Genomic DNA, 21,239 nt, shown 5'->3' on the forward strand with positions numbered 1-21,239 from the left:
GTACCACATACACAATAGCGACGATTATGCTCGTCGCATTTCGAGCTGAACAGCCAGGCTCGCTTAGTGGCCTGAAAATACCTTTAATCTGGCTAAGTTAGGTTGGTGTAGTATATAATGTCGTTTGTCAGGATGTTTTAGATCCAGGGTGTTGAGGCCAGTGGTAGGTCGAATATTGGTTAACCCGCGTGGATAATAAACTTAAAAAAAAATGGTAGCTTGTTAACATCGTTAAATCGAGTAGGCGTGCAAGAGCAGGAGTTTAGCCTTGTATCGAAACAATTTGAATAAGAGTCCATGCGTCAACAAGATCGTCTTCGGAGCCTCGTAGTGGGCGAAGCCAGTGCAAGGAGGCCCAAAAGGCGCATGCGCAGTCCTGGTGGCACATGCTGAGCGAGGGAAAGGGTGTTGCGGCAGGACAGAGCATGAGAAAGTATTGCGATCCTATATTGAGGTCAGAAAGCATACAAAGCATACGAGATCGACGCCCCCGTAACGTCGCATGCAAGCTAATAAATATCACTGAACGAATTGTCCTCTGCTCAGCAATCACTGATTAGAGTACGTAAGACCGCTACGTAAAGTAAAGGTTTATTAGCGTCGTCGACATTGCAGCCACTTGTGCTGGATTACAAGCTAAAGTGCTTGCCACTTTGTTCGGAGCAAGAGAGGGAAAAAAAACGCTCATTCGATATGAATTAGTGTTGGCGTCTTCGTCTTCGAGGGGAGCCATCAGTTCAAAGCCCCATTTGCAGCCACGATCCCGCAGACGATTCGTGCTGAAAAGGGCGGTACCATCACGATTAGATAATAATCGTGTCTGCAATGCGGCCTACACATTAATGAAAACTGTTGAAAAGTAATAAAATTTCGCTCCCCAAACGAACGTTTAACGAATACTTTTCCCCGGCATGCCACCAGCAAAATAATTGTTGATAGTTTCGTGAATGCATCCGACCATGAAATGTGTTGCATGCCCGTTTCTCCAAGAGCTCTGCGTGCTTCATGGTTATTTTGGTCACGAGCAACTGGAGAACACGCAAAAGAAAGGGAAAAAGCATGCCGTCGGCAGTAGGAATCGGGAATACTTCCTCTATTCTCCAGGGGCGGAGACCAGCGCGCTACCAGTCAAAGTACCTGCATCAGGTGACAAGACTGAGTTACAATATCGGATGTGATGTTGCGTACTGAACAAGAAAACGTCGAGCATAGAAGATCTACGATGCGGTGGTACAAAACGACAAATGCCGCGGCTGAGCGGGAGTTTGTAAAGAAGTTCACGGACAATCGTTCGAGGCACGCGTGGAATCTGTGCGCCTTTGGAACAAGGAAGACATGCGGGACTGGCCGGAGACAGTGAGCACTTCCCTGTCTGACTTTATCTCTTCTTTCTTTTCCACCCGTCCGTCATTTCTCTCCGCCTCACATTACGTGAAACTTAACTGGTCCACATCTGCATTTCAGTAAAGCAGTGCGCATCTCGCGCACCTGGCTAAGTAACAATTCTTCCTGTGGCCCGAGATGGAGGGCTGCTTGCGCTGGCGTTGGCAGCCACGTTCCCTCTGGGCTGGTCTCGCACGTTGCGTGCAAGCAAGGCCCGGCGCGCACGCTCCTAATTGCGTCAGCGTGTAAATAAAAAAGAGCTTCCCGAAGTTGAAACAGTACGCGGTCGCGGGAGAGAACGACCTCCGTGCTCGTGATCAACGCACCGGGTAAGAGGCTGCGCTCTGGCCATCTCCTCTTTAACACACTCACGCACTCACCTACATACATACATTGGAGAAAAGGATGCACGGGGCTAATGAAGATTCCATGCGAGCTATCTATGCGTGCCGGAGGAAGCTTTGGATAATACTGAGGTGACCGTTGTAAACACATTCGAAAAATGTGAACTTTGGAGTAGTTTTTCTGTTTGTTCTTAGAAACACAGCATTGCACAATGAAAGGCCCAGTCTCTGTTCGATCTGAAACCCTATCTGAAAGAGAATAACACTGACCGCCCAAATCTGTGCTTCTCTGCGAGCGAAACATCGCTGATTTGCATCTCAACGAACATTATTATATCAATGGTCTACGCTTTGCTGCCGTTGTTTCATGGATGTCGCCGCATTACAGAACCATGGTCACGAATATTCCGTCTCGATAAAAGACTCCCTAGCCCAGAGCTAACGAGCGCAGCACCACGCAGCGAGCCTTACCTGTAACAATGATCATTCAAAAGCTCCGCGGACCGAACTGCTTCTTTGTGTGTATACAGGCGTTTCGACCAGAGAGCAAATATTTCATTCGATTGAAAATTCACAAAGTAGTGCCGCCAGTACCTGTGAAAGAAACTGGGCCACACAACAAACAAAACCAAAGTACGAAACCTGGCCGTTTCTCTATGGAGGACAAACAAGGCTTTGTGTGTTCCGTACATAATTTAGTGTGACCCGCGGGCGGCAAAAAGAGCTACTCTCGCTCAAGTAGTCTCGTGCTATGGGAGCTGCTTTGCGCGCGCAGTTATGTGTGTGCGTGAAGGAGGGGGGCTCATATTGCAAGCTGCCCGTTGCACGCGTGGTACTGACGTCCGAAGTGGGGCTTGGAAAGCAAACCACACACACAAAAAAAAAAACACTTCTTGAGGCAGCGTGTTTCCTTACAAAACACGCCGTGTGAGGTTTCTCGGAGGCGGCCGGCTGCACATGGCAGGTTGCAAACGATCGCGGAAGTAAATGCTTTCGCTGATTTTCATAGCAGGCTTACTGAAGTATGGTGCCGTAAATACCGGTTCAGCTCTGTGTTCTGAACGCGAGATTCAAAGTTAACAAACGTGGAATCATTTATTTGACTCTGTGCGGAGAATTTATTTATTTATTACATATTCAGTAAGTCACGATATCATCATGGTACAAATGTACATAGTAGAAGAAAGGGGTATAGCAAAGGTAAATTATACAAAATGAACGCGGCCCCTACTTGGGCTCTGAAAAAAAGACGCTTTTCTTCCCCTTGCGTAGTATGCGCATCCCGTTCTTTTCTTGTATAGCCCTATTGAAAAATCCGGTATCACGGCAAACCGGATTTTACCGGAACATATCGGTTTCATACCGGTCCGGTATCACTCTCATACCGGCGAGACCCGTCCGGTTTGATGGCTATACCGGTTCATACCGGTCCGGTATCGATCCCAAACCGGACAGACCGCTCCGGTACGGAGCTCATACCGGACAGTCCATTCCCGGTTCGAAGCTCAAACTGGACAGACCAGTCCGGTACGGAGCTCAAACCGGACAGACTAGTCCGGTACGGAGCTCAAACCGGACATACCAGCCTGTATTCAGAGCGATATGTGCCGCGGTTTTGGTGCTTGGTCTGCAGATTGACTGTTGTACGCCAGCAGATATTTTTTAGGGGAAAGGTGGGGGCAGCGCGCGCATAAGTGCGATAATCAACACATACGCGGTTTTGTTGAAAGGGCTAGGAAAAGAAAAGGGCTAAGCGTGAGCTTCGCAGTGGCAAAACATGCAGTTTGTGCATGATTTGGTGATTTGAGGGCAACCGCCATATTGGCTTCCCATGCAGCACCCTGACAAAGTCAAGGCGGCTGTGTGCGGGCACACGGCTAGTATATATCCGCCAGCAGCCTTCGTAAGTCCTGCGCAGATTACTCTGGATTTCACAGCGCAGAACTTCACGACTGGCTGATAAACATGGCGAGCCTCCGGTGACTGCGCCAGAGGCACGGCACGGCGACGTCACGTCGGCGAAACGCGACCCTCTATACTCCAGCGGCGCCCGATCTCCGGCGTGTTCGGCGGCTTCCGGCGCGGTCTGACGGCGCCCGGCGCGGAATGCAACCGGCTGCATTTCGCGCGGGCCGCGCCGAGAACGCGCCGAAGCCGCCCACCCAGAATGCACCGCGCGCGCCTCCCACGCCACTCCTCCCCTCTACCCCCTTCGCCACTCGCCTCCTCTCCCAGCCGGTTTTCGAACGAAGAACGTTCTGCGCATGCGCTGCCTCGCGTCGGAGCGGCTTGAGTGTAGAGCTCCCGAACTGAGCCTGGCGTACCGTCGCCGATCTGACGTATCCGACCACAACCGGCTCTCGCCCGCGCGCGCGCTACGTCGGAGTATAACCGCGCCTTTACTGTCGCGTTCATTGCAGCAGCTGTTCGCTAGCGGCAGTCTGTAGCGACGCATCGATGAAGAAAGAAAATTCTTGGTTTTCGTGCAGGAATTCTTTGCACTTCTTCTTCGTCAAGTGATTGCCCATTGATAACGCAACTTGTCCAAGTGCCATCCCGGGCGGCCCCACCCTTCACTTTATCAGGAAGGCATACTAATCACAAATCGCCCAGAACATTTCTATCGACGAACAAGATATCAACGGAGCCGGCAGCTTGCGGTGTTCCCTTAAGGGCGACGCTTCGTGCTAGCTAGAAGATACAGCGCTCGAGAGAACAAAATAAAAACAAAAACCACCTGTAGAAACCTTACGCGAGTAACCCGTCTTTACGCAAATTTTTTAAAGCTTTTTTTTTCTCTCATCACTGCCTTCTCTGCTTTTCCTGGGTCCGTCACAACAAAAAAACCTGCGCATTCCTGGTCTTTCTATCGGGCTTTGTTCGTTCCCCTTGGGCTCCTCTGTGTCTGTCAACCCACGACCGAACATTTTAAGCCGCCCTCCCGACCACGCTTCCCGCGACTTCCATGAAGTGGCGAGGAGGTTCCGATTCTACTTGTTCACTGTCCCCGGCCGCTTCGCGGTGACTTTTTGCAAAAGTGCCCCCCCCCCCCCCCCCCCCCCCGCCTTTCCTGCGTTTGTTTGGAACAGGTTTTTACTTCTCTCCTGCGGCTGGGTTGAGTGTCAAGCGATGAAGGTAGCTGGGAAAACACGCTGGCACTCGCTCGTTGGCGTTGAATTTGTGTTATACAATTTTTTGCGACTTTCTTCGTGTTGCCTTGATCAATCCATGATCAAAGATGACATCGCCTTTCATGCGTACGTCCAGTGCAAATATGGTGGAACCCTATCATCCTTGTCTCAGTGATGAATGACTTCGCTCCGAAAGACGTGAGTGGTGAACATTTGACCGGTGGAGGCCGGTGGTGAACATTTGACCGGTGGAAGGCGGATTTTATGACGGCGACTTCGTGCTGCTAGGACGTAAGTACGCATTTTAAATCACTCTGTTCTTTAAGTACTGCCTCCGTCTCGGTTATATGCTCGGCGTCAACAGAAACGTTCTAACTGTTCAGTGTCTTTTTAACTAAAACTTTGTAGACTGCACAGCGTAGAGGGACGAAATAGCGCAAAATTTTCTTTCAGTTACATACCGAAATTGTTTGTCCTTCATGATAGCACGGCTAAAATTAGTTTTATAGTTTGTATTATTTCTTTACAGAGGCACATGGTGTATACGTGCGAGAGCAATCATTGATAAGCGTCCTGAGGGGGAGCGGCTCAAGACCTTGAACAAACATCACGCATCGCATCAATGCTGCGGTATGTGCCGTAAATAATGGAGGATGACGCAAGCATCGCAATCGTCTGAGCAACCTGTTTACACACCAACAATGTTACGACGCAGATTTGCAATACATTATTGATTCAAATATGGAAGGCGGTAGGTGCATTCACGATACTGAGCATTGCCAATGCTCAGGGCCTGGCGTCTTGAGACGCCTGGCTTGTCTGTGGCTTGTCTGGGCCCACGGGGGCCCGCAATTCAGAGCCCCGTTTGTGCTACTGGGGTATGCATTTGTTATTGCATACAGGTCCACCTCGGGAATGGAATTTTTATTCCTTCGGCAACGTGCGCAGCAGTTATGGTGGCACCCAAAGATTCGCGTTTCTGTAAAGACGCAGCCTTTGGACGACTCCACAACTCCTGGAAAGGGGCGTTACAGGGCAAGCTTGCCATCGGAACCTGAAGTCAGAAGCCTCCACAGTGGGCAGAAAGCCAATGACCCCTGAAAAGCTACAAGCCATTGGCCGTAAGTTGCATGTCACAGTGCTCAATGCATTATGTTGTGTGTCAGTGCGCATTTAAATGATAAGCTGGGGGCATTATGTACTACCAATCATATTTTCTGTTCTGCAGGTGCTTTTGACTACTTCATTGGCCAGCACCCTGTAGAGACCCCAGCGCCGGTAGATCGTCGCAAAGAGTTAAATTATTACCTTAGTGAGCTGGTTCAAGACATGCGGAAAAAATAAACATCTTTTGGAGTTTTTGATGCATTATAATATTCACCAAGCTACCAATACTTTGGTAAAAGGTGGGAGCAAATAACACAATGGCACATCGACTGCAATGCGAGTTGCTGATAATCGCAGATTACCAGTTTCTGAGGCTCTGTATATTTCAGCATTTGGCATGTACACTTATGGCCCCAGTTTTTGGGCAGATTTAGTCCAAGTGGGATATATTTGAAGCATTTTATTCTGCCTTTGTCCTGTGATACAGGGCCCTCCTGTATAATACGGGCCTAGCCTGTTTAATACAGGACTGTCCTGTATTCCGGTATGAATTTTAAACCGGAACCGCATACCGGGTTATTGTACAGGATTTGCGATACTGGAGTATCCTGTACAAAACAGGAGAGTCCTGTATTATACAGGACTGTCCTGTTTTATACAGGATATTCCAGTAATCCGGTATCGCAAATCCTGTACAATAACCCGGTATGCGGTTCCGGTTTAAAATTCATACCGGATTTTTCAGTAGGGAGTCCGCTACTGATGATTAGGAATGGCAGTAGGCATCCTTCCACTACGTAAGCAGTTACTGGCAGTGGTCACGGTACTGAGATGCCGTTGGCACCTTTGGCGAAGAAAAAGGAAGGAATGCGAGGAGAAAACAGAGGAGGAAAGGTGTAGCAGCGGTGTACCAAGCGCCTCTTCGCGGATGCGTGGCTTCATCTGTGCCCAGATGTGCAAATTAACGCCTGCGTTGTGTGCCGCTCTACCTATTGGTGGCGTCATCTATGCGCAGAGGGGCCAACTAGGGGTTGCACAGTTCGCCCGTGGCGCGGTCTGAGTGCACGCGCATAGTCGCGCCAACACAAGTATATTAGCTGCCACTATACGGACACACAAAACAGGGCTGCAAGCATTCAAGAGAACGCAGGAACAATGTCTACAAATAGAAAAAGCATAAAGCCACACTACGACTAGGATCAGAAGAAAGAAAATTAAGTCAGAAACAAATAAATAAAAATGTATCCACCACGCAAACTGTTGTCGCAAAATGTCGCGTTGCAGAGGCATGGTAAACATAGAAGAGATTTTTTTTTTAACACCGCAGCAATACTGAAAACCGCCAGCTGTCGAAACTCTAGTATCCCCATCATCACCATCAACCCGACTACGCCCACTGCAGGGAAAAGGCATCTAACATGTCTCTCCAGTTAACCCTATCTAGTATACCTCACCATAAACCTTAACAGCCATAGGAATGTCGCACGAGGATTTCAAAAAGCAATACGAACTGCCCCTGGTCACAAATTTGGAATTCTCTGTTTGACCTGCTATATTAATGATCGTAGCAACTTGTTGCGGTTGTGCTTCGCGCTGAATGCGGTGAGTTGTCCTGCAGTCAAGTATATTTTTCAGGTTCAGATTTCTGGGAATGCACTTTTAAATGACAGTCAACTGAGTAATATTGTGAGATACTGCTATGAACATATCGCTAGGATCGTTACAACCTCCCGATGCGTACCAAAATCTTTGTTTTAAAGTTTGTCCTGCGCTCGGACGCATTATTTAAGACAGCCTTAGGAAAACCAGTCGGGGCGCGTTTTGGACGGCAATCACAAGGCATCTGAGGAATATTGCAAGCCACTGTTATGAACATATTGACTGAAATGGTCTAACCTTTCGGCGCGTAGCAAAATCTTACTTTTAAAGTTTGACTTGAGCTCCATCCGAGTAGTGGTCGAAATTTCCGAAGCCTTTCACTACGGTATCCCTCATAGCCTGAGACGCTTTGGGACGTTAAACCCACATAAACCAAACCAAATCAGTTCAGACAGCCAAAGTCAACGAATGGGGTGCGTTTTTGACCACAAATAGTAGAAAACTACAAGTGTCCCGATGAAGGGATCTGCGTATATATATCGGTTGTTGAGGATAAACAATTTCAAAATGCCAAAAAATATACGCTTTTAAAAGCTTCCCTTCTGAGTATGTGTATAGATTTAGGAGACACTACTCTTGTCATACGTGCAGGTGTAAGAGAAAAGTTGTTTTTTGTTCTCTCGAGCGCGGAAACCAAGCTGAAGAAAGCTTTGTTAAGAAGGTTTTTTGTACCGGATGTAGTATTTATTCCGCTGTACTAGTTTCTACCGCTTCCATTTTCTATCGTATATCTTGCACCGCTTAAAGGGCTACTGAAACGGTTTTAGAATTCGATGAGTTTAAAGTTGCCGAATGTGCAAAATATGCGGGTAATGCCTGCGAAATCGTTTTGCTCTGGCATTTGAAATGGTGGCGTAATCGCCTAATAATGTCGCCTTCGGTATTCAGGCTTCTCTGAAGTGCACAGCGACGGGCAGAGGCCCCGATAATGACGTCACGTATGACGGCACTACGTTTCCAGCGAAGAAACGGTTATTCCATGGAAGAAAACCGACGCCATCGAAGGTGAAACTCACGATGCATTGTTTGGCGCTATCTGAAGACGCACAGCAGCATGCAGGCGAAACAGCGGACATCTGAAATTTCGGCAACAGTGACGTCACTGCCGACTTTCCTCGCACTCCTCCAACGTAGTGAGAAGAAGCCTAAACATCGTCGTGGTTTTAATAGACGATTACGTCACAATATTAAATGCTAGTGCGAAAATACTTTGCATGCCTTATCTAGAAGCTTGATAGATTCGAATTCTTGAATAACCTCGAATTCTCAAAAAACCGTTTCAGCTTCCCTTTAATGAGCCTGCCGTCAAATTTTCAGACAAATTTTGGAAAAAAGTGCGTTCATTTTGTGAGCCAGTATGGTAAACGTTCTCGAGTCCCAGCACCTACACTGTTCACATCCACATACATTTCTTAAAGTGTCTAAATATGCGTGTAAATATCATTTACATATATGCCTGCACTGGATGCACGAAGATCTGTCTCAGACTCTCAGAAGGTCATCATCGACGCTTTCGCCGTGTGGATGGGTGGCGCCATCTCTTGACAATATCAGAAATAAGAAATGCTGTGTCACGGCGGTTAGGGTCCAGCGCGTGGCGGCGTTCTTCTAGGTGGTCGTGGCTATGTTTTACAGTAGGAAACCTCATGAAACTGCATATTCTAAACAAGAAAACAAAAAATAAAAATGTGCTCTTGGTAGAAAAAAAAAAACTATTAAAAGTGCGCAAACAGTATATAAACCAATGGGTGCCCGGCGGTAGGAGAGTGCCGAATGATGCGGAGGTGTCGGCTTCTCTACAATGCACAGAAAATATGGAGCCTTGTGATCGCGAGCAGCGTATGGAATACAAAAGTGGAACTCCGACTTCTGTAGAGAGCTCATATATGAACTCTACTTGAGCATGGTTACAAGCGCCATCACTTTTTCGGGAAGAAACTGTTTAACCATTATCATGTCTGTCCGCATCAGGCCCGCCGTGGGATGCGAATGTTGGCCATAAGCCTCATTGTATAACTTTATGTACCTTTTCCCTGACGCATAACTCGGCTTGATATGGCTGCATATTACACATCGAGCTGCCATCTTAGACCTTCGCTCGATGCCTCCTCATTGTCATAATCGAAGTGTCTTGCGTTTTCTATGTAGTAGCGACCTTTTGGTACCTCTCGCCACGCATGTCACCAGCGTTAACTTTGCTGAGCGAATACGGGCTCCGGATTCTCCATGCTTTATTAGTAATAAATGAGTGCGCGCTTTTATGCTTCGCTCACTCTTTGGAACTATCGTTTGAGCTTAGCTGAGGATCGTATGCAGCATCTTTTAAGAGTGTTATGCCTACAAGAGAAATGCTCCTATGTATGTATCTAGAAGAAAAACTCAGGCAGTTGAGGTTGTTTTCTATAATCGTGAATGCGTGCTAGGAGATGGCCAACAGAAGACGACGCGTGTGCTCCGACCTCAGCCAAAGCTCGAAAAAGCTGTCACTTAATCTCTGTGCGTTTTCTGTAGTCAATATACGCCTGTGTAATGCTGTAATTCAATCCCTGATAGACTATGATAGCTCTAAGCGACGCATACCTTGTTCGTCTAATCTGGAAGAAACACACGGTGCGTATAAAATCCATTCATAACTTGACCGACATTTTTATCCATGCCATTAAAGATTCTTATGTCGAAAGCAATACTTCAAGGACGCAAACCCAACCAAGAATATTTTGGCGTTCCTGATTTTGAGGGTGCCGAAATAAAATGAATACTGCCGCGACTGGGTTTTGAGCCTACGGTGACGTAACCAGATCAGCTTCGCTGACCTCCCACCGCAGCCGATCACGCCTCATAATATACTGCAGCAGATCCTCGCAATGTGCATTGCACATCGCCGTCTAAACTTCCATCTGAAGCGTGAAGAGATCAGACCAACTTAACCTCGATCACACCTTAACATCATCATCATCATCACTTTTATTCCAACAACAACATTACAGATGCTGAGGACCGTGAACAAAAAGCCTCTAGCTGGGCTTGACGGGGTTCACGGCCCCTAAAAACATGGCATTGGCAACAAAACTAGAATACAAACACAACGCATCAGACATGGGAGCATGTGGCACAAAATCAGGACATAAGCAAAACAATTACAAGATTAGTAGAGTGTTTAATGAAGTATACAATGTACGGTGCAATACAGAAAAAGGTAGAAAGTGCAATTATTGTGGCTATGATATATTTACAAAAAAAAAACAGTATTGTGGCTACGAAACAACTCGTTTGTTTAGAAGCGACGGGAGGATATTATGTAGCATCTGGTATCCATAGTTAGTGCGTGCTCGAGGTATTTCCCACAGTTCAGTACTGCGGGTATTCCGTGTTTTTCGTTTAGGTGTCAGGTTTGCTATGCCGCCTAAAATGTTTTTATTCTGTTTAATTCCGTTAGAATAACGCTTAAGGAGCATTGTTTTATAAATGTCAGGAAGTGCGATAATGTTTAGTTCCCTGAAGAGAGGTGCAGTGTGACTATCGTAGGCAGCGTTTGCAACTATACGAATTGCCTTTTTTTGTAGGAGGTGAAGTTTAGTAATATTTGACAAAGTAGTTGTACCCCACACTAGGTGACAGTAGTTAATATGTGAAGTAAAAAGGGCACTGAAAATAAGGCGTTTAATGCAAACAGGAGCAAAATATCGCAATTTGCACAAGATCCCTGTAATGCGACAAATTTTAGTTGCAACTGCATCTATGTGAGCATTCCAGGACATATTTTTTTCGAACAGAACACCAAGACATTTAACTTGCGACGCTATCTGATAATTTGCAGTGCCGAGATGGAGTATGGCCTGCGTGTCTATGTTTCGGTTTTTCGGCCTGAAAAAAAACAGCTTTTGTCTTACTGTTGTTTATGGCAAGCGAATTAACGATACTCCAGGAATGTAGTTTATTTAGAAGTACATTTGCGCGTGAGATAAGAAGTGAGTCAATAACGTCGCCAGACGCTACAACGACGCATCAACGCAAAATCATGAGCCAACCAAACTGAACACATGCTTTCACACGTCTACTCTGATTAACTACATTAAAGCCCTACCACTTCCTTTTTTGGTCTACAACAGTTTCTTACCGCATCTTCGATTTAGTTCTAACGCTTTAATGTTAATTTGCGTGAACACGCATGCAATGAAGTCCAGCACTGAAAGGCGCGTCAGTCAGCCTTATCTCCAACTCAGCAACAACGCATTTCACTAAAAACAAAATTTTCAGCACACCGTAGCTGCACACGAAATAATTTCCTACCAGTGACAATAGCGCATGCTGTAGGAAAAGCCTAAACAGAAAAGCTGACCTCAACAGGCAACGAAAATTATAGTAGCCGATTCAACACTTCCACGAGTCTATAAACGACCCGACGAAAACATTTTCAGTAACACTAGCACAAGTAAACCTGCCATTCTGTCTAGTCATACTAAAGAATAATTCAATGTACCATGACGTTCTTTTTCTCTTTACGCCGGATCGAATGCCTAATAACTTTCTGCTTGGCACTGGCACACGTCCCTTGTCGTCTGCTGGATGTTATCAATGATTGAATCCCATAAAATTGCCCGCAGTTTGTGCAACAAAAGAACCGTTCTCTATGCCCTCGAGAAACGTTCATTTTCCCTACCGCAACAGGTTTACGCCAGAAGAACTATTTTGCAACTCTTGCGGAAGCACGAATTCGTTTAATGGTTCTCGTTATTCCTCTTTCCGCAGGGCCGTCAAAACCACTTTCTACTCAAGCTATTGTTCCCGACTGCTGTGAATAAAAGAAAGCTTGCGTTGTTTCGTATGTCCACTTTCCCACGGAATACTTAAAATCGATTCACATAAGTAACCTAGGAGTGTGCCCCCGGCTGACACATGGAAAGCAGTCGGGGGTTGTGTTTCGTGCAAAGAAGATAATGTGAAACTCTGTTCAAAAATAAACAAAAACAAAAATAAGTTTTAGCAGCGTCCTTCAGTACTCCAGCGTTTAATAGAAAAGATGCGGAACAGATTAGCAAGGAATAATGCTGAAACATTTCCTCTGCGTCGATGAACTTTGCGATAAACTTATTCGAAGCACAAATGCTTGCACGCGAAAAAAAAAAAAAAACTGTAGCCATTTCAATGGACGCATGAAGTGAACAAAACAGAGAGCGAATGAAAATTTAATTGTAAATTTTGACTCAGGTGTGGTTACGCTTTCTAACGCTTACAAACAGGGCACTCAAACCTATGCAATCACTGTAGGCGCACTTGCTCTTCGCGTAAGCGTCGATAAACAAATTTTGGTGCATGGGGGTTTAGCGTCTCAAAGCGACTTAGTTTATGAGGGACGCCGTAGTGAAGGGCTCCGGAAATCTGGACCAGCTGGGGTTCCTTAACGTGCACTGACATCGCACAACGCACGGGACTCTGTAATTTCGCCTCCATCGAAATTAAGCTACTCACAGTTCCTGCTTGGTCTTCTTGCACCTAAGCAATGTCTTGGTGCTATTGTGCCGCTGAAAGAGTGCATTATATTCTTAAATTTCATCGCCTTCTTGTTCTCAGCTTTACAGAAACTGAAGAAGATACCTTTGCGTCACGCATCGACGCCGAAACTCTGCATACGCCACTCCAGTGCTTAAACTCATTCCCTGCCATCCTAACCGCTGCAAGTCGCGGACTCGGAATTGGTTTCCATTCCACACACTGCGTGATGGAAAGCTAGTAACGGAAGTCGGTTTGGTTAAGGTGGGTTCAGACAAGCGGACGGCATCGCGGACAATCTGTGCGGACTACCTACCTCGTAACGCAAAAGTCACTCCTTAGAGTGACCTTTAGCGTGCTTCGCCCATCGTACTTGGCGGAGGGCGCTCACGCTCACTCACAGGAGTGAAGTTTGCGTCACGTGGCAGGTGTCCGCGAGGGTCGCCCGCACTTCTGTACCCATCTTTGACGTTGCAGTACAGCTCTGTATTTTTTTAGTAATACTCAGACAGTGACCAGACTGTGGTTCAACGTCTCATGTAGGACCGTAGTGGAGAAACAGACGAGCATACGTGCATGCCCACAGGACGCTTTCTTGTTGTAGCGTCGTCTGCACGACTGCTCTTCTTACGTGACACAGCCTTCACTGCTCGTTTGCTGTTTTGGAGTAATAGTAGAGACACCATGCGCAGGTGCAGTATGGCCAAGCAGGGACTCTGGGTGGCTCAAATTGTGTTCATCAACGCTTTCGGTACGAGCATGTGCATATACATTGAGCGCATACGTTTCGGTGCGCTGTTTATGAGAATTAAGGAACGTAACACCGGCTCGCCGCTCGCGAGCAGACGAGCAGCTGAGGTTGTGTCACGCCAGCAGAGCAGCAGAGCAGACGACGCTGCAACTGGCAAACTCTCTGTGCGCATCCGCGTACTCTCGTATGCTTCTTCTCAAAGGTGCCGTGTGATACTCTAAACCCCCGTCTGGTCAATGGCATTAGCAAAAAATTACAGACCTGTACATGCCTCTATCTATAGTACCAGCACCTCTCGCTCATAACGCAGTAAGTACTTAACTGACAGACGAATGATCTGCGGGGGAGAAAAAGTTCAAGAAGGAAAGCAACACAAGACGACCGCATATGCAAAGTGGTTCTTGCATGTGTATCATTCGTCTTTCTGCCTTTCTCGCAGTTTTCTCGTGCGCCTAGTGCTCATTTCTTCTCGGCACCAACGTGCTATTTGTTCTGCCGCAAGTAATATCATGGAAGAGATTTTTTTTTCATCTCCCCTAGCTTAATTTTTTTTTCGCCCAGCATGCTCTAATTACTGCGCCGTCTTTGCGATTAGCGCCCGCGTAGCGAGCTGCTGCTAGTATGTCAAGTAAACCAGCTGCCTCTCTCAGCTCATCTCTTTCCCGCCGCCGTCGCGGGATACGGTCATCGGTCAGCGCGTGCAAGAAGATTAAGTCAGGCTGACCGAAATGCCGGCTCGGGAGGCCGCGGCAGAGAGCTTAACAATGCGTTTCCTTCCCATCGTTTGTGTCACATGTCGAGGTTATTGCGCTAGCTGCTTCTGTACCAATCCTCATTGAATGTTTTAAATGTCCGATGAAAAGGAAACCGTAGAAGACAGTATAGCCATGGCGTCTCCATACCGAATTTTTAGGAACACTGAAACAACAATGACAGTCTATATGTATGAACGCACTTCAGCATGAGAAGAGTGTTTACAGATCAGACAGAAGTGCACGTGTGTGGGGTGACGCCCTTGCACAGTCTCTCATCGTGTTACTGCGGAACACCTGATGTAACTCAGTACGGGACAAAAGAACAGAAAATGACCGCATGACTAGCAAAGGGCAGTTATGCAAAGCAATGTGCCATCACGTAGTTAACGCCTCATTTGTGGTGTACTTGATGTTTAAGGCTCGGTTAAGGCGTTCTTACACAGCTCTCTCTCCATAAGTTGTCATTGCGGCGTAAAAATAGCCCTCAAGTATATTTATAAATGAACCCGTAATGCTAAGTAAAGTGCGAAGGAAGGAAGGAGGAGGAGAAGGTGGAATGGCAGAGAGGTTAACCGGAAGAATAAAGCGGTTCGCTACCCTGCACGGGGGAGGGTAACGGATAGTAAGGCAGTGTTAATGAAACACACGTGTGAGCGTTTTGCTGCAACAGATGACGTTGTCTGGAAATGAATCTAGTGAAATTTTTAGTTACGCTCTATTCCAGGCCAATTTCATCACTGCCAATGAGTTGCAATGGATCCATTTCTAAAGACGAGGACAGCAAGGAACCTAATAATTTCGATCTACTAACTAAAAGCATTAGCGACAAAGATGACGTAGTCAACATTTCCTCAGGAGTACATATCTTTCAGGAAGCGAACACAGCAGAAGATTAAGGCTGCGATTTGGGCTAGTTGGTAATGATTCATGGTGAAAAAACAGCGCGGGAAAAACGAACGGACGACGAAAGACACAACACAAGCGCTGAACATGAAATGAACATCGTCTTGAGAAGAATAAGTGCCTCGCAGAGAAATAAAACAATAATCCATGTGAGTATACAACCGACCGTGAAGTCTATAAATTGGATTAAGATGGGAGTCAAATATAGGCTTTGTGCCTCTCAGCCTGCCTACTGGCGATAAGCTGCACAGCCTAAACTAGCATTTCTGCACGCGAACAGGTATACGGAAACATTTGTGCAAGAGTGGTACAATACTAATGGAATACAGACAGATGTAATTAGGGGGAGGGGGGAGGAGGGGGAGCATGCGCCAAAAGATGAAGCGCTTGAGAAACGTTCCCCTGTGTGAGTGAATGCAGTACTCGTACGAAGTTACGTGCCATAGAACACGCAGCATACAGCATCATCGCGTGGCCTTATGCGTGACCCCTCTGTCGTTAGTGGGGCGCCACTCACCGGAATCCTGGAGTAAGAAGTGAGCCACACGTATCCTTTTCCGTCGTGCGTCCCTCCAGACGCCTGCTGGGGCTGAGGGAAGAACTCAACGCTGGGCACATTTTGGTCGTGGTCACTGCCGCCGCCACTACTTCCGCCGCCGCCAAAGTTATTGCTGGCATCGCGGCCACGAATCGCCGCCGCCGCTTCGTGTCTGCCACGCCGATGAGTACTCCTCCGTTCTCGAAAGATTTCTGCCCCTTTCCGTTCTTTTGGCGAGTACGCATCACCAGTCGTTGCGGTCTTGCCGCCGCGAGCAACATCACCCGCGTCACTAATCACCAGACTGCGCAGCACGTTCACGTCACCGGACAGCTTGTAGGTGACGTAGAAGTCCGCCGCCAGACCCACGTAGACGAGGGCCAGAGCTCCGTAGAGAGCGCACGCTCCCGAACTAGATGCCGACATGGTCACGCGCTCCTCGCAACGCCCGAACGCGCCCGCCGCCGCCGCCGCTGCGTTTTGCGCTGATCGCGCGGCGCACACCGGCGGAAGCACGGCAACTGAGCGAGCGAGCCTCCGCCGACTCAACCACGTGTTTCGCTTTGGGGATTGGCAAGAAGCGCAGCTCCCTTAACATCAATCCGGTTGGAGGGAAGAAAAACGGGCAGCGAGGGAGCACAGGGAGAAGCGAAGGGAAGGGAGGTTTTCTTGCGCATGCGCTCGGCAGCACAGTGGAGTGCGAGAGATGCGACGCCGCCCGGCGGAGCCCCGGCTAACTGCGGCCGGCCTCGTGTTCCGGTCTTCCCCGGTCTCTGTGTTGTCCCGTGCGCTGCACTGATTCGGGAAGCTCGCCCCTTTTGGTGCGATTCTTTCATCCTTCCTGATGGAGCCTGTTTTCGCTGTAGCAAGAGAGTATTGCGGTTTTGATTACGACGGTGCCTGTGACTGTTGTGATCCTATGCTGAACCATTCGCTTGAGGTTGCATGCCTGTTATGTGGCGCTCTACAGAAGTGCTGACCCAACAGGCCCATTTCAGTGATCTGTGGCTTTCCGATCTGGGTTCACATAACCATATGCAGCTTTGTGAAAGTGGTCATGCGGGCTCTTGTTTCTCAGTCACTTTTTCTTGATTTTTTTGTAAGACAACGACTATATCCGAGACCGAAGACGATGAGGATTTTTTTTTTGTTTTAGCAGTTTGCGAGACAGTATACAATGTGCCGATCCTTTTGTTAACTGCCTTCATTGACCCACTATATATCACTAGTCTGAGAACCACGGAACAGCGGAAAACGACGAAGCAACGGAATAGAAAAAGGACATGCGTATGCAGCAACGTAGTCACATTTTAAAAGCCTACCGATGAATCTACGCGTCCTGCTTTTGCGCCTACAAGGTTAAACATTGGAAAAATTTAGCCCTGCTTAGACAGCACACATTTCAACAGAGAGAGTGTAAAGGAACTTCCACATTTTCCAGTGTGTGTCAAGGGAGAGAAGAGATTGCGATGTCTATGGTGTACTTTCGTCGAAAGCACCCACTTCCAAGTCAACCTTCGCCACATGAACTCAGCTGCATCCATTCTGTGGGGTATTACGGCTCAGTGAACCCTATATCTTCTTCTGGCTCCGTCGTCATACCCGCAAGCACTAGAGAAATTAGAGTTAGGACAGGTCACCGCACTTCTTCGACGGGTGCAGAACTCACCGCTCTTCGTGTCGCCATTGAATGCATCAGTCAGCAGCGCCCTCAGCGGTGGTCTATTTTCACCGATTCGAAAGCTGCCCTCCAAGGCTTACAAGCTGCTCTTCGCCGTGGAGCCCATGAACAACTGGTCGCAGAAATTCGACAGCTACATCACTCTGCCATCAACAAAGTGCATGACATTATCTACCAATGGCTACCGGGGCACAGCGGCATAGCAGGTAATCACCGCGCGGATGAGCTCGCGCGAACTGCGCACGACGACGGCGATTTTGTATCGATCCCCATTTCGAGATCGGATGCAGCGAGCAGGCTTCGCGCACTTGCGCGGGACATCACGCTTGCCGCGTGGAATTCCGGCCAATTTTGCAATTCCCGTTTACAATCCTTGGACCCAGACCTGAAGCTCCGGCTACCATCAGGCCTACCACGACGAGAAGAATCTTTGCTGTGTCGCCTCTGGCTTGGTGTAGCGTTCACCAATCACTACTCATTCTTAATCGGTATGGCTGATAGTCCTGCATGTTCCATCTGCGGGCAAGACGATCCCATAACCCACATTCTTTGTGACTGCCCTGCCTACACCACCGAAAGGCAGTCTCTCAGCCGTGCGCTTGAGCGCCTAGATACACGCCCTTTCACGGAAATGAAGATTCTCGGCCCCTGGCCGCGGCGGTCGTCGGCGGAGAAGGCCTGCAAGGCACTGCTCCGCTTCTTGAGAACTTCTGGCCTGCACGATAGGCTGTGACTTTAACGAACAGTGACGTTTTATAGTGACTTCAATTTTCTGTTACTCTCCTTTCTCTTTCTTTTTTTTTATCCCCTCACCCCCTTCCCCCCGTGTAGGGTAGCAAACCGATTATTATTTCGGTTAACCTCCCTGCCTTTCCTCTTCTATATCCTCCTCCTAAGGAAATAATACACAAATCCAGGCGCACGGCTCCCACCAAACTTCCATAAACGCTTCAGCGACTGGTTTCAGGCTCACAGAGATAGACAGGCTGGCTAGTTCGTTCGATCTGACTGGGTATACAGTATCAACAGAAACAGGAACAGGGGCTTTCTGCCATTGCTGGGTTCCTGTTGGCTCGGCGTACGGAGTGTTCGGTATGACACGTGTTTTGCAAGCCATAATAGATACGCAGACTGTCGCGCAGCATTTTAACCAGTTCTTCGATTGCCGATATGAGTTGTTCGTGGGATTTGCGGTGCAGCGATGTTTGGAGGCCTTCGAAGACCTTTTAAAATCATAGACTATTTACTTTTGTGGAAACAGGAAGAAGAAAATCTAATGATAAACACAGACATTTTTATTTTCTCTGGGCTTCCGGAGCGCTTCTGTGTGGACACCGGAATAAGCGATTTCCCAAACACTACTACTACAACATTTCGCTGTAAAACGTCATTTCAGGTCTGCACCAGGGCTCCGTGAACAGGAGAGACTGATCAGCCGGTGCCCTTTTATGACCTGTCGAGTCGGAATGAAGCCAAGTACTGCAGAAAGAGCGGGAGGGAATGGAAAACAGGAAGAGGTCATCGCAGCGTTACATGTGTACAGACTGTGCTCTCTATTTGCTGTTCTTCGGACAGCTGGGACAGTGGTCCTTTTTGGTGAGTGATCTCAATGACTGCGATGAAGATAAGTGAACTGTGCACTCGTTGAAGGAATCCAGTAAGATGTTTTTTCACCCTGATTACGACATGCCTTGCTGGGATTACCACAGAGCCAGATCAGCTCATGGGGTTACACGGGCAATCTTAGTAGACGAGAGGTCTACTATGTCTGTGCATCTCACACACAAAGTTCTCATGTGTGCTGTTGTCGCTATCAGGAGTCGCTGTGGCGTCGACACTGCTGACAACGGCACAATGAATTTCTTACTAATGTCAGCTGCAGAAATGAGCACATCTGTTTGACGCAGGTTCCATAAGAAAGTTGACGACTTAAAGCGGCTTTTCACTTTCATGACAAGAAGTTGTAATGAACAGCAAAGACCCTGGTAAGCGTTGGATGCGCCTTGAATGCAAGAAGGCTTGCAAGATGGTGAGGCGATAGCAAAGTGGTGTGTCGAATATGCGCTTTCAGGCTGTTAACTCCAATGTATGCACGGATGAGATGCTTCCGTAGTATAATAACTATGTTCGCAAGAGAAGCGCATTCCTGATGGCAATTACTTTGGCGGTGGGTGTCGTGACTGCTCACGTTGAAGATCTTGGATGTTAGCCATCCTAACGTAAAGGGGAACTGAGTCTGATAATACTCAAGGATAATGCACTGAGTGGGTGCACAGCATCAACCGGTGGTATGAGGCCCACGACATCGCCTAATGAAATTGGAGGGCGTTTACATCCGTAGACATTCGTTTTCATGCCCTATTACGGCTCCTACTCATATACCAATCAGTGGCAACCGGAAGAAACTGATATGACTTATCTTGAAAGTATTTACTGTATTGCGCATACATATAGCAACGTGACATCGACCTGCATGTATATGTCTTCAAGGAACATTTATTAGTGTACATTCCCAGACCTTGCGGACAAACGGCAAGATTATATAGACATTGCCTCCTTTCAAATGCTTGGGCGGACAGGAGGTGAGCTCGTCACACCTGATATCAGGATAGAGAGATCTTCCGTGCATGTTAAGATATCGGTGAAGTGTGTGTGAAAGTCGACAGGGGCGACGAGCGAAAAAGTGGAAAGTGCTCATGTCACAAATCCACACTGAGAAGCGCCATGCGCAGTAAAGGAGAAGACGTTGGTATGTATAGCGCACATGAGGAAGAAACTGTCATATAGATAAATGCGCAGACAAAGAAAAACGCGGCTTCGAACTGGGGCAGATTTTAAAGTGTGAGATTTGTTTCGGGACTTAGATTATCGTAGGTGCCTTCGGCGTCCGGCACAACGTCTCTGCTAGTCACTTGAACAACTTTTTTGTTGCTTTGCTTAACTCTCTTCCCCGTGTCACGAGAAAGATATCTGATCATTTACCCTAAAAGTGACAGAGTCTGTCCCTAAGTTCCGCAAGAATGGTACGGCCTTATGTGTGCCGCGGTAAGCTGAAGCGGAAGAGTTAAAGTGAACAACTTCGAGTTATACAAATGACACACCAAATGATGAAAGTGCTCTCTCTGCACTTTGTTGGGGTCAACAGCACTATCCTGAGTGCCGGAGCAGAAGACCTAGGGCTGTTTTAAGGATCATTTCTGCGGCTTCTGAGACTAGACTTTCCTACAACCGGTCCTTCCAGTAAATTCGGCAGTCAGCGCTGACCTCGTTCATTTGCCTCGGTCATATTGCTTCCCTACGCATAGATCAGCCTTGCTTGAAAGTTTAGCCCCGAACGCCGCCTGCCATGCGTAAACCGTGAAGCATTTAGCGCTGAATACTTTTAACGGGGGGATCTGTTGGCTTTCTCAACCCAGAAGTTAAATGCTTGCCACAAACCGACTCTAACTATTATAGCACCTATTGATTATAATAGTACGCGGGATTCATAACGTGAC

The 21,239-nt window shown here is 47.6% G+C and overlaps 1 protein-coding gene and 1 long non-coding RNA gene across 2 annotated transcripts in view; one reads left to right on the top strand and one right to left on the bottom strand.

Annotated features, from left to right (window-relative positions):
* LOC149364035 (uncharacterized) overlaps positions 1 to 16,623 on the bottom strand; it is a 120,488-nt gene extending 103,865 nt beyond the window's left edge. The window contains exon 1 of the mRNA XM_089570017.1: positions 16,041 to 16,623. Coding sequence (XP_089426143.1) covers positions 16,041 to 16,487 — 447 coding nt within the window. The 5' untranslated portion in view covers positions 16,488 to 16,623. The remainder of the gene's footprint in view (positions 1 to 16,040) is intronic.
* LOC149364036 (uncharacterized) lies at positions 5,523 to 6,218 on the top strand. Its single transcript, XR_016288593.1, has 2 exons — positions 5,523 to 5,979; positions 6,087 to 6,218. It is a non-coding gene; the product is annotated as an uncharacterized LOC149364036 (long non-coding RNA).
* Positions 16,624 to 21,239: the final 4,616 nt, after the last annotated feature.

Source organism: Amblyomma mixtum, chromosome 2 (genome assembly GCF_055824585.1).
Source record: "Amblyomma mixtum isolate Tamu chromosome 2, ASM5582458v1, whole genome shotgun sequence".
Lineage (NCBI taxonomy): Eukaryota > Metazoa > Arthropoda > Arachnida > Ixodida > Ixodidae > Amblyomma > Amblyomma mixtum.